General features: G+C 33.3%; 1 protein-coding gene across 1 annotated transcript; it reads right to left on the reverse strand.

The window, feature by feature from the left end:
- Positions 1 to 958: 958 nt before the first annotated feature.
- LOC133705172 (beta-hexosaminidase 3-like) lies at positions 959 to 8803 on the reverse strand. Its single transcript, XM_062130299.1, has 14 exons — positions 8127 to 8803; positions 7583 to 7657; positions 6956 to 6991; positions 6747 to 6858; positions 6356 to 6426; positions 5513 to 5643; positions 5361 to 5426; positions 4086 to 4186; positions 3863 to 3922; positions 3518 to 3551; positions 2993 to 3091; positions 2856 to 2915; positions 1926 to 2176; positions 959 to 1276 (listed from the first exon to the last, which is right to left on the reverse strand). The coding sequence occupies exons 1-14, from the start codon at positions 8445 to 8447 to the stop codon at positions 1110 to 1112; spliced, it is 1584 nt and encodes a 527-aa protein (XP_061986283.1). The 5' UTR covers positions 8448 to 8803; the 3' UTR covers positions 959 to 1109.
- Between the last annotated feature and the right edge of the window lie 4049 nt (positions 8804 to 12852).

Consider the following 12852-nt stretch of genomic DNA (forward strand, 5'->3'; position numbering starts at 1 on the left):
TTATCGAGCTCCTGTTTATACATCACGGAACACTACTGATACGTTCACAACTGTGCGACATCTGGATCTTCATGTTACATGATACTTGCTCTTCTAAACAAACTGTTGCTTTGCTAAACTGTCAATGCAAATGTTTCTGTGGAAGTGATTATACTGAACTGCCTTAATTTCACAATTGACCAACTGATTTGGGTACTGCATTTGAAGAACTTGTGGAATATAATATGCTCTATCAATCTGCCTTTCACTAAATGGAAAGTATTTGAAAGACATGAAACCAATCTATCTTCACTAAAAAGATTGGTCCATCACAATCTTCAATTTGTTCGGTGGCTAAACGATTTAGTGTTCTTTGAAATTCAGGTAAACTGGGAAAGTTTTTAATGTAGTCCAGGAATTGTCGAGTGTCAAATGCATCGGACAGTTTATTATTTTCTGGGTTTCATTGGAGATTCTCAGTCCTTGCCAGTATAAGATTTAAATCCAACTCTGTTCTTCAAACCCAAGAAACCACTTGAGGGAGATTTTCCATGGCAATAGCATATTTTCCTTGAGTAAGAAGTTACTTTATTCCCTAAATTCATAAATTACTTTCGACAACATACCTTGAACATATATTATTGGTTAAAATATGATAAAAAATGCTTCGAGTTTCTCCTTCCATAATTCTTCCATTAATGAAATCTGAGTAAAAATCAATAATCAAAACTTGATTTTTATTTATTTTTCTTAAACAAATTTCAAACGCAATCCTTGAGTAAGTTATGAACTAATCTTTCAAGGTAAATTTCAACCGTTCAAATTAATGATTTTTGGGGTCAAATATGATAAGATCCAAAGGAGAAAAAAAAGAAAAAACTTCACCACAAACACTCGAAATCCCTTCCAAGTCTACTTTACGATTCAACCACAAACACTTCAAGAACGAAGGGACTTAGTTGGGCAGACATGAGAGACCTTGTGAGACCATTTTGGACCATTTTCATAAAAATCGAACCAGAAGCCACCTGAATATATCCAGGATGCATTATTACGTGTTCCTTACATCTGGGGGTGATTTTGAATCAACTGCATTTCACCCTCAAGAATTAGAGATGTGTTTGTAGTCATTACTGTACATAACAAGAACCTGGTTCTATAGGTGCTCCTCGGCCTGGTCCAGCTATAGGAGCTGCGGCAACCCCTCTTTGATTCAGCAAACACCTGAAGTGTGCTAACCTTCCAGCAACTTTTTCTGGATCCTTCGCTAGCTTGTCATAAGGTGTCCATAGCCGCTCTTCAATCACATAGGAACAGAAAACAGAGAGAATAAAATCGTTATTTTAAAGTGAAGATACAGTTTGCATCGAAAGATTAAGCTGAGTAGAGAGCAGATAAAAAAAAAATGGAAGATTTGAGATGCTGAGCTCAAAAACAAAGGGAAGAAAGATGTATAGTAAGAAGTTTCTATCTCTCCTATTGATGGAAAAGTTTCTCAAGAAGTAACTCTAAGAGGATTCTAAAAAAGATCAAAACTAGTCAACTCTAAAAATCACTCAAGGCATCATCTGGTGCCTCTTCAAATGAGACTACCAGTCACCTGCCTTGGTCCAAGAATGTTAGCAGTGATAACTATGTATCAACTAAAACCACCTTTGGGATGGAAAGGCAGATCTCTTAATACACAGAACCATCCACAAAGTGTATAGTTTCATGAACCCTTAATCTCAACAGTAGTAAATTCACCAAGATTGTGACCAATTTATGTGACTAGGAAGCTAATATGAAATCAGATTTATATTATTGTTTGCGTCACTGTACATTCCTTTTCAATGACCATCATGCAACTACATAGTATTGAAAACAAGAAAACTGCATAACTTAATATGAATATGTTGCAACGTCTCAGCAATTTCGTTGTCAATTGACATGATATACAATAATACCTGCAGCAGCTGCAGCACGTGGCCATATGGTTTGTTCAATGTCTGACCCATCCACTGTTTCTCCCCACATGCATACTTCCCCCCCAAGAACTAAACTCTGTTGCTCGGGGTTTGTTATATTTGTAAGTGGTTCATTCTTATAGAACTCTTCCCAAGGAGTATCCAAGTGATCTAGATACCATTTGTCCTGGTTGCTCACAATGCACCTCAACCCAGATGCAACCACTTGCTCAGCAACTCCACCTCCAAGCCTGCAAAAAAAATTGTATGCTAAACATCAAGTGTGCCTGAAATGTAAGGACAAACAAAATTATTATAGCAGTGCAAATACAATCATCTCTAAGATCTATTTGCTTGGTGGAAAAGGAGTCCAGAACATTTTTGTTTACATAGTGTAATTAACTCAACAATGTTCACTGATTGTCTAATATCTAAAGTAATTTTAATTGTGATTACAATATGTGAATTGGTTCAACAATAATTCACAGAGAGAAAGAGTTCCTGAAGTTTTCATCTAAACATTAATGGACTTGGACCAGGTGAACCAGATGTCACTCTTCAGAACTAGCAAACATACAAGTAGTGAGAATGAATAGTAGCGAGATCAACACTCTTTACCAACTACTACATATAAAAATTACTTGTCACAATTAGCATTGCAGATGGACTAAAACATCTTAACACCCTTATCAAGTCAAGTTTAGCTGTATCGATTAACCAAAATTCATATTCTGCACAGGGGAGCTTTTCCCATTTTTTATATAATATTGATTCTAGTCTCTCAATACAACAAGTCCAAGAAGCAAATGACGGTTGCATCATGGATAAATGATGCTTATATTTTTTTCATTTACTGATCTACAGGGTGGCCATGTTAAGATGCATCATGACAAGGTCATTTTATGAAATTATGCAGAAAGTATGGCATACCAATTGTGCACCACAGTCTTGCGGCTCAATTTATTTCCGAAGTCATTGAAAGTCTCCTCCCTGTTACATTGCACGATTGGATAAGATATAAAAACCAGTGAAATTTGATATCTAACCTTATCCAGAATTGTTCGTACCAGTTAACAATTTCAAATCCATGGGACAAAGCTATTTTCTGTGCCCGCAAGACAAAGTACTGATAAGCTTGAGATCCATTCATTCTATGCTCTTTTAACCTGCAGGTTTCAGAATAGACAGTATCTTGATCATGTCAAGGTCAAACAACATACAATACGAATACAATTTACATGCCCTCTCTCTTTTGTTACAATTCCATGCTCTCTTAAGGTACATGGAATGGGAGAAAAACTAAAACTAAAAGAAATAGCTGTGAGTCTGGCATGCTAGTTATTTCTCAGGAAATCCAATAATAGCAGTAATCATAAAATAACATTGGCATAGAATGTAACGGTGATGTCATGTACAGCAAGCACACAGTACCCACGTAAATCCACTTGGATTAACTACAAAAGGAGGAAAATATGGTTGTGGACATCAAGCACGAAGATAATAATGTGATACACTTGGTGTCTACAGAAAAAAAGAGAAGAAAAGAAAAGAAACATCAGTTACTTTGCATGTAGAATTCGTGGGATTGTTACCATTTTGTTATGTGGGGAGTTTTTGTCCAGCAACCTGAAAAAGACTCATACAGTTGCATGTCAATAACGTGAAGCTCCATCCAGATATATATTTCAAAAATTAAGAGCAAGCAGAAGCAAGTAACCTGTGGCCCCTATATTTTCATTAACATCAAATATCATGTTTCAACACATACACCCGAAAATAAAAGAAGAAAAGATATGATAAAAGGAAAGAAAATCCCCAGAGGCCAAGAAACAAAATAATAATAATAACAATAACAATAATAATAATAATAAATGTTCCATAAACAATAAACAATCAATACAAAAATGGTGATAACAAAGTATAACTATTGGACTTACTCGGGTCAACTTCATCACCTCCTAAGTGAACAAACTTGAATTTAAAGATCTTACTGAAATCTGAACGTGAAAAAAGTAATCATGTTAGCCATTCATCCTTTCATTTTTGTTTTCCACCCAAACTAAGCTAACTTGCAAATTTATATATATTTTCTTAGTCTTCTGACATGACAACTTATTGATATCAAACCACACTGTTCCAAATTGAAAGTACAGGCATTACCTGAAAGAATCCCATCTATCACTTTGAATGTAAACTCATTGCTGACATCAAGTGGCTGATGACAGTCTTTTGATGGCCATAAAGAAGGATAGCCATGCCCCCTAATTACAGGGAAAAAATATCCATTTAAGTCATTTGGAGATTATAGTTTGTGATACCATTCTATCATAATGGCCATATTGCAAAGAAATGGAAAACGTCAAATATTTTTATTGTTTTCGTGAGTTTGCATCTTTGGGCAACAAGGGAAACCTACAGAACCCGCCTTGCCATAGGTTTTCAAAATACAATGTCACAAATTCATGACGATCTAAACTATGCACCGAAGTCTGAGTTAGCCATAAAGGCTTGCCCATTTGTGGTCCCATAGAAGTACAATCCTAGGAAAGGAACTCTGAAAATGATTCAGTGCTGCAGCATTCTGCATCAAATGGCTAGCCCCGGGCCTCATATCTACAATGCCTTGGTCACCAACCTAGACTTTCACCAGATATCACTAGACAATAGCCCTTAATCCTTCTCGTGTTTGGCCCTGAAAACCATTAGCATTCATCACTTCTGCAGAAAGTTCACTGAGGCTAACTGCAATAGATCCATGAGCTACAAACAACCTTTTGGTTTGCCAGCATTAATCATAAAATAACATCTTTATAACCTCAAAACTTTCGAAAACAAGCGGTTTTCTTGGATACAAGTTGGCAGGGTGTTATAAGTACTCAACTCTATTGTTTGAGAGGAAGAAGATCTAATAGGGAAATCATACAGGTAAACAGAAAGATACATCATCATCAAGTCAAGTGACCAATGGCAGCTTCTCATATTGACTTATGAAAAAATGTTCTACACATCCTCATGGATTAAACATTACCTAATTCTGTGATAATTCCAATGAATTCTTAAATTCTATCCCTTAAAAAATATAGATTGTTGTTATCTAGCATCTTGCAAAAACTAAATTAGAAAGCTTTATAAATATTCCCCCCAACACCTGGAAAGACATGGCAGTCATTACATCAGCCAGTCAGGATCTATAAAGTCTTTTCCTGGGAATTTTTCTGTAGCTATTGCAGAAGCCATGAATGATCAGAAATTCAAATCCTGCCATTATTCACTTGAAGAGGATAAGATTCTTTTTTTAAATGACCAAGTGTCAATTTTTGGGGTTAAAAGTTTGCATCCTGATCTCATAGATACATGCACAGTAATTTTTGAAAGGAATATAACTGAGAGTCTGAGACAACAGAGAAAACCGCTATATAAGAATGTTACTATTACCATGAGAGAGCATGTCCAGGAACATCAAGTTCAGCTAATACATTAATTCCTCGCCTTTGAGCATAACTGCAAATTTTTTCTTGACATATTAGAGATGATACAACTACATAGACAATAAGTTTGTAGAAGGTGAAGACAGCAGAATCACTTGCCTCACAATTTCAGCAGCATCAGAAAAGGAGTACCGCTCTGAAACTGAATAAGCCCCATCCCACAGATGTGGATATGAAGGTATCTCCAAAGGGAAAGATTGGGTATCTACAATGTGCCAGTGCAACACATTCTGCATATGCAACAGAATAAAATCATAAAGGCCAATGACAGGTATTGTTTTTCAATAGTTCTATTGACCTGCTAACACCTTCTGCAAGAAAAATCCACTTCTCACAGACTAATTCTGTTTATACCACAGCTATCTGAGTTCTTACAACAGGCTAGAGGATTAATACCACAGCTATCTGAGTTCTTACAACAGGCTAGATGATAAAAATCGAAGTAAGGTCAGTGTGAAACAACATTACATCTTGTTACAAAGTAAACCGTATCAGCAAACTGCTAATTACAGTAAATTGTTGTGTTAACACCATTTGCTGTTCAAAAAGGAGGGAAGACAGGTAATTTAAGCGACAGTTGCCAAATTTCTGTCTCATTTCATGTTGGATAGGTTTCCTGGTGCAAGATCCAAGGCTTAAACACTGCTGCACAAATTACTATTTCCTATCCTTTTTATGGATGCAAGATTTCCCAAACTTCATTGCTGTCCCTCTAGAGGAAGAAGCTAATCCAGGCAAACTAAATCCTAGCAAATGGTTATGAACAGAAATAGGGATGATACTCCTCGACAAATGCGATCATGAAAACCTCTTATACCTATAATGCTAAAAGCAAAATACCACTGATTATTTTCCAGCAAACAGTAGAACAAATATGTAGTTATTTCACCAAATATTCTAAAAGATTCTCAACTATAGATTAGTTAACTATGCATCACATACCAATTTTGCATAGGCCATAGAATCAATTACTTTCTTAATCATTGGCACTGGCTGATAGTGTCTTGATGTATCTGCATAAATTCCACTTGTAAGTCAGACAAGCACATTAGAATTTGAAAATGCAGAGTGGATTTGAGATATAAAAACAGAATCGACCAAACAATTGGACATCAAGCTTTTCAAGTGGCCCTATGTCAGCTTGGGATAGCCCTCCAGACCCATTTCACATGAAGTAAACTTTCTTCCCATCAAAACCTTCAGTTTTAATTGCCAACCTTATCAAACCAGAAGCTAGTAAATGGAATAAAGCCCTCAGCTGGGGCTTTGAAAGACATATACATCAAAAGTAAACTAAACATATTACAGAAAAGGAATGCAGAAAACAACTCACCAATCAAGAGCCCTCGATAAGAGAATCTTGGTTGATCAATGATAGTCCAAGGGACCATGTGAACTTCAATCAGTCTAGTTGTAAAGTTAAAATGACACAATTGGCTGAATGTCTGCAAAATTTAATGTCATGTCAAACTTAGACAATTTTGAACTTGGTAGGAATATCAAAAGAGATACAATTTCATGTCTTAAGGATTAGTATAAAACCTGAAGCCCATGTAACGCCCCATAAACAGTCTGCGCCTGTAATGTTGCCAAACAGAATTTGAATTGATCAAACAATTTACATGAATCAAAGCTTACTGATGTAGACCAAACTCAGCATTGACCATTAAATGTATCGATTTGGTACCTCTACAGAACATTAATTCAAAAATTATGAAAAAAACAACCATGCTTCAGCAAGGTCCCACTCCATAATTGATTATAATCATGATAGTGGAAGATTTTATAAAACATGATTTAATGTTACTAGTTCTCTACAATGCATGCTTGACCCGTCTCGTAAGCAAATACTAGGTTTTGAGTTCACTAATCTAGATAGGACAACGAATAATTCCTTTGAGACTCATTCCCCTCGTCCAAAAGATTGAGACTGGAAACATTTTTCAATGCGCTGGCTATATGGCACATCCAAATATGTCAAAGCTACATTTCAACATAAATATATGAAAACTATTTTAGGAAATGCCAGACAAAATCCAGTAGCATTTTCTTTCAAGTCTTACTATTTGAACATCTTCCTTGAGAAAGAAACTTATTACAATTGACTTGGACAGGTGTAAGTTGTTAGACAATATAGCTACAAAGACAAAAGGTAGCGGTTGCACCCACCTCAAGATGGACGTAATCTGGCATCTCTGGTGAAGGAACCAGCAGTTTGTATGACTCGGCAACACCATATTGTAACTGTAAAAGCACACAACAATACAGGGAGAAAGAGCATTTGTTTAATCTAAATTAAAGGAAGGAGCTCTCCAGATTTCATCTAAAATGCCAAAAAAAAAAGCCTTGATTATTGTAAATAAAACTTAATGATAGCTACAGCTCATACTTGATTACTTCTTAATAATTGTTGTATTTAGTGAAAAATAAGTTAAAACAAAAGGATTATCAAATTGCACATCACTTTGTATTTCTAGATCGGGAAAAAAAACAACTTTTAAAAAAAGTTGTCAGCGGTGATAATGAAACTTTTATACAAGTGGAAAGAAAAAGGAGAAAATGACTTCTTCTTAGCCTACCTCAGAAGAATCACATTCCCAGACTTTTAAACATTAATCTTTAGGCCCGTGTGAATGAACTGATCAGGTAATAATCAGAAAAGAAAAGAAAAGGCTCTGACTGGAAAGATAATTGATGACCAATGACACCATACCTGGTCATCTGGTGAGAAAATAAGAACATGAATTCCTTTAATGATGAGAGACTTGTCTACGCTAGAAAGATCACCATCAACAACATGAGCAACTTTCACTACATCAAGCATTCTTGTAAAGCCATCCTTCAAAATCTCAGAGCCATCAATGTACTTGCTCCCATCAGTAACTAACTGAAAATCTTGACTCATGTAAACCCTGCTGTGCCCTCTACTCACCCACTTCGGCATTGGCCATACATTCAACTCATTCACATTCTTTGCCACAGCAACCCCAAGAAACATAAACACCACCACTAACCAAGCACTTTTCAACCCCATCTCTATCTTTCCAACAAAATGAAAAAGAAAAGAAAAGAGACCCAAGAAACAGAATCAAGATTGAAGTTCAGATATATAGACACACACTACATACATTTGTATCAGTGTATGGTCTATATTCAACTCCTGGCGCTATAAAAAGAAAAGAAAAAACAGAGAATCTTGGGAGGTGAAGAGAAGGGGACAAGAGAGTTGTGGTGGGCTATAAAGTTCAAGATAATGGGATTGACAGAGATGTTGTTTTATGTTTCCTTTTTGTTACATTTTCAGAATGAAGTTAGTGATTGTTTTGGTGTGAGAAGCACTGATGTGAGATGGGCTTTCCTTCTTTCTTTATTCTCTCTCCCACCCTATCCTGTTGTTGTCTTAAGAAGATTGTAATACTAAATCCAAAATCTAATCTGAATCTATTTTTGTTTTCAAAGTCGAATCAAATCTGCCGGTCCAAGCAGTAACGGAAGGTATCCATTGTTTGGTGAATAATGAATGCCTGTGAGTGTACAGTGACATTTTCATAGGTTTTAATCTTTAGCATGTGTTTGGAACTCTAAAAAGAGGTGGGTTTTGAACTCAGTTCCTCCTTCCTTCTCATACTTACCACTTCTTTTTATACGTGGGTGCAAGAGAAAATACAGCGTCTTGAATTTTATAGTAACTGTATGATTTTAAATTTTCTATCTGGTCGACTTGCAAACTTGAAGTTGTGTCGTATTATGGTAGTGCTTGTTTGTTTATAGTATATTTTTTTTGAAAATATATTGAAATCATTTTTTAAAAAAAAAATTATTTATAATATTAACACATTAAAATAATATGAAATATCAAAAAATATTAATTTAAAACAAAATAAATATTTTTTAAAAAAATATTTTTAAAAAATAAATGAACTCTTAGAAAAGTTGTCTTCTTTCTAACTTTTTCTACTTCAACCTTGTTTGTTTTTAGCAAATACATTATTTTCAAAAAAATAATTTTTTTTGTTTATAATTGATTTTTTTATTTTTTTATGATTTTGATATGATAAGATCAAAAATAATTTTTTAAAAAATATATTTTAATATATTTCTAAATTTAAAATATTTTGAAAAATAATCACTTTCATCAATAAAATAGCGGTAATGAGATGATAATGTTTTTTTAAATAAAGCTTTAGATGTTATTATTTGCAGTTTTACCATGATTTCTTGCAAAATAAAATGCTAGTCTATTTAAAAAAAAATCATTTTATTAAATAATTATAGTTGTAACATTAAATGTACTGAGATTCACATGATACCACTTGAAGAAAACAAAATCTTTGCAATAAAAATCGTGTCATTTAGTAGGCAAGATCCTAATATAAATAGTAGATTCCCCTACTATTCTTGATGTTCAAGATTCAATCTTCTCCGTTAACACTTAATTTGTGAATATAATTAAAGAAATTGTGAGATTTTTTATTAAAAAAAAAAGCACAGTCCTAGATTTGTACTTAAAAAACATATGGAGAAGTAGCGTATTTTTTATTTTTATCTTCAGGCGAAGAACTCATTTTTATCCATACATGCCTTTATTTTAACCTCCAGTAATTTATTCTATTGGATACCACACATAATAAGTATTCAATTTGAGAAGAGATTTATCTAGAATTTTATATAAAAAAATATATTATTGTTTCTTGTATAAAAAAAATATCAATAATAAATTAACGCAATATAAACATGAAGAAAAACATGGAGCTTGAAAATATAAATTAAGTGTTTTTAATTTTTTATGAGGTTAATATGATTATATATATATATATAAATGTATTTTAAAAAATAAAAAATTTATATTTTATAATATTTTTAATATGTGCAGCCCTACATAGTATTGTTTTTCTTTTATTTTATTCGATAAATTTTATGTGCCAATCGATTTATATTACAAATTAATTTTAATAAATTTAAAAACAACTGGTAAAAGACTTGTATCGTGCTTTTAAATGTCTTAATCTATACTCGTTTTTATGTTTTTTCTCATTTTTTATAATTAATTATTTTTATCAAATTATCTCGGTCTTATTATCCGGGACGCAAGATAGACATACAATCAATCTGAACATATTTCATGTTCGGGTCATGGATTTCACATGTTAATTCAGCTTCGTCTAGGACAATATTTTTTTTATTTTTTTATTGTTATTGCCTCATTTTTTTAATTTTTTTATTAAATTAATCAAAATTTAACTTAATTATTAAGTTTCTCTAACTTTATTAAAACATATTCATCTTTTAATTATTATTTTTTTAGAATAGAACAAATTTTTTTTTGTAGGAGGATTCTCGTGTTCTACCAACCTAAAACCTATTTGATATTATAATAACAATTGTTTTTAAAATTATTTTTTATTTAAAAACATATATAAATAATTTTTTTATTTTATAAAAAATATTTTTAATATCAGCATATTAAAATAACCTAAAAATATTAATAAATAAAAAAATAATATTTCTCTTAAAAAAATATTTTTTAAAGCATACAAACAAACATCCTCCTGTTCTCCGTATCTCTCGACTAGCGGCAGCGAGATAATAACGCAGTGCATTTTAAAATTCACCGTACCTGTCAAGTGGCAATAAGATAAAACCTCCCACCATTTTTCGTGCGCCACTTAGTTTTGGACCCATCTTTAATGCGGACCCTCCGATTCGTTAGATGTCAAGATCACAACTCCATTTTTCTAGATCTTTAGTGGTGCTGGCAGCACGGATGCCGCCATATGCCGGCTAAGCAAGCACCAGTGCACCGCCTACTCTTTTCCCTTTTTTTTTTCCCTGGCAAATCATTATATTATTCCGGAAAAGATCGTACCAGAGTAATTATGATTTCAACTACGAGACATGTTGACGTAAAATTTTTTTAGAATAATATAAGTGTTCGGGTCAGCTTGCGCATATCTCGACTAATTTCATGGACCCTGAAATTAACGATCATGTAAGCCTCCAGTGGTCATCATATAAGCAACCTAGAGCTCGAACCTGAAACCATAAAAAAACAAACCTCTTGATCCCAAACTTTTATTATTAGACCACCATCTAAATAGTTGTGTTGGTAAAATTATACTTTCCACTTTGGTAGGTGTTTATAGTTTCTATGAATCTAATAATTGTTTGAAGACGTAACTATCCATCGCCTTATTAATTTAACCATTTTTTTTATTTAATTTGAAAATAAAGCATCTCTAGTAATGGCCTTGCAACTCGAACCAGTATTCTTTTTCGTTCACGCTTTATAGCCCATGATGATGTTTTTGTACAACAAAACAAATTGTGGTGTTATTCATAAATAAAATCATGAGATTTGGTTGAAGTAATAACACTCACTTTATATTTTTTTAACTAAATTACCAAAGCAACTAGAAATTTGGGATTAGTTTCTGTACATGTAAACCGTGATCAAGATTCATGTATTTGTGCACTCGAGGGTCTAGTTGCTGTGGTCAATCGTGTGACTTGTTCCGTCCCCGTCCCGGGTTCGATCCTCTATGTGCACATCTGTCACCTCCGCGGTGCCTTACCTGCTCCTGGGCTTGCAAGATATCCAGCGGGCAGTGAAGAATAGTCGTGGTGCGTGCAAGTTAGCCCGAACACTCCACGTAAATAAAAAAAAAGATTCATATACTTGTTCAGTTACTTTATAAGATCTTGTGTCGTACTTAAATTGGTTGAAGTGTGGTGCTGATTGTTATAAAAGGTTACAATTTCAAGTTATATAAAACATGTATTATTATATTTTATTCGACAATTCACCTTTCACTTATTATTATTTTTCTAAAAAAAAGTTATATACAGCCGCCCTTTATATTAAAAATTATGTTAAGTACACGTAAGTTGATTTGTACACTCATATTAATCAAAAATAAAATTAAATTAAGCACGCGAGCCAATCTTAAACCCAAACACTTGGCTGTTTGTGGTAGATCTAGCCTAGCAGTGACTTTTTTTTGTTGGCTTTTATATATATATATATATTGGTTTTATTTTATTCTATTATTTAATGTTATGTTTTTATGTAAATCGTGAACAAGATTAATATATTTGTTTAGTTATTTTATAAAATCTTGTGTCATGGTTTGAACTGGTTTATGTGTGGTGTTGATTATGAGAAGTTACGAGTTTAAGTTATGTGAACACATATTATTATATTTTATTTGGCAATCCACTTTTCTTTCATTTGTTATTTTTCTTTTTAAAAAAAGTTACAGATGTCCGTCGCTTATGTTAAAAATTGGGTTACGCACACCAGTCTATTTTAGACCCACACACCTGGCTATTTGTGGTAGATTTAGCCTAGTCCACCTGACTTTTTTTTTTGTTGGCTTATATATATATATTGGTTTTTATTTTATTTTATTATTTAATGTTATATTTTTATTAAATTTTAT

The sequence above is a fragment of the Populus nigra genome, chromosome 10, assembly GCF_951802175.1.
Source record: "Populus nigra chromosome 10, ddPopNigr1.1, whole genome shotgun sequence".
Classification (NCBI taxonomy): Eukaryota; Viridiplantae; Streptophyta; class Magnoliopsida; order Malpighiales; family Salicaceae; genus Populus; species Populus nigra.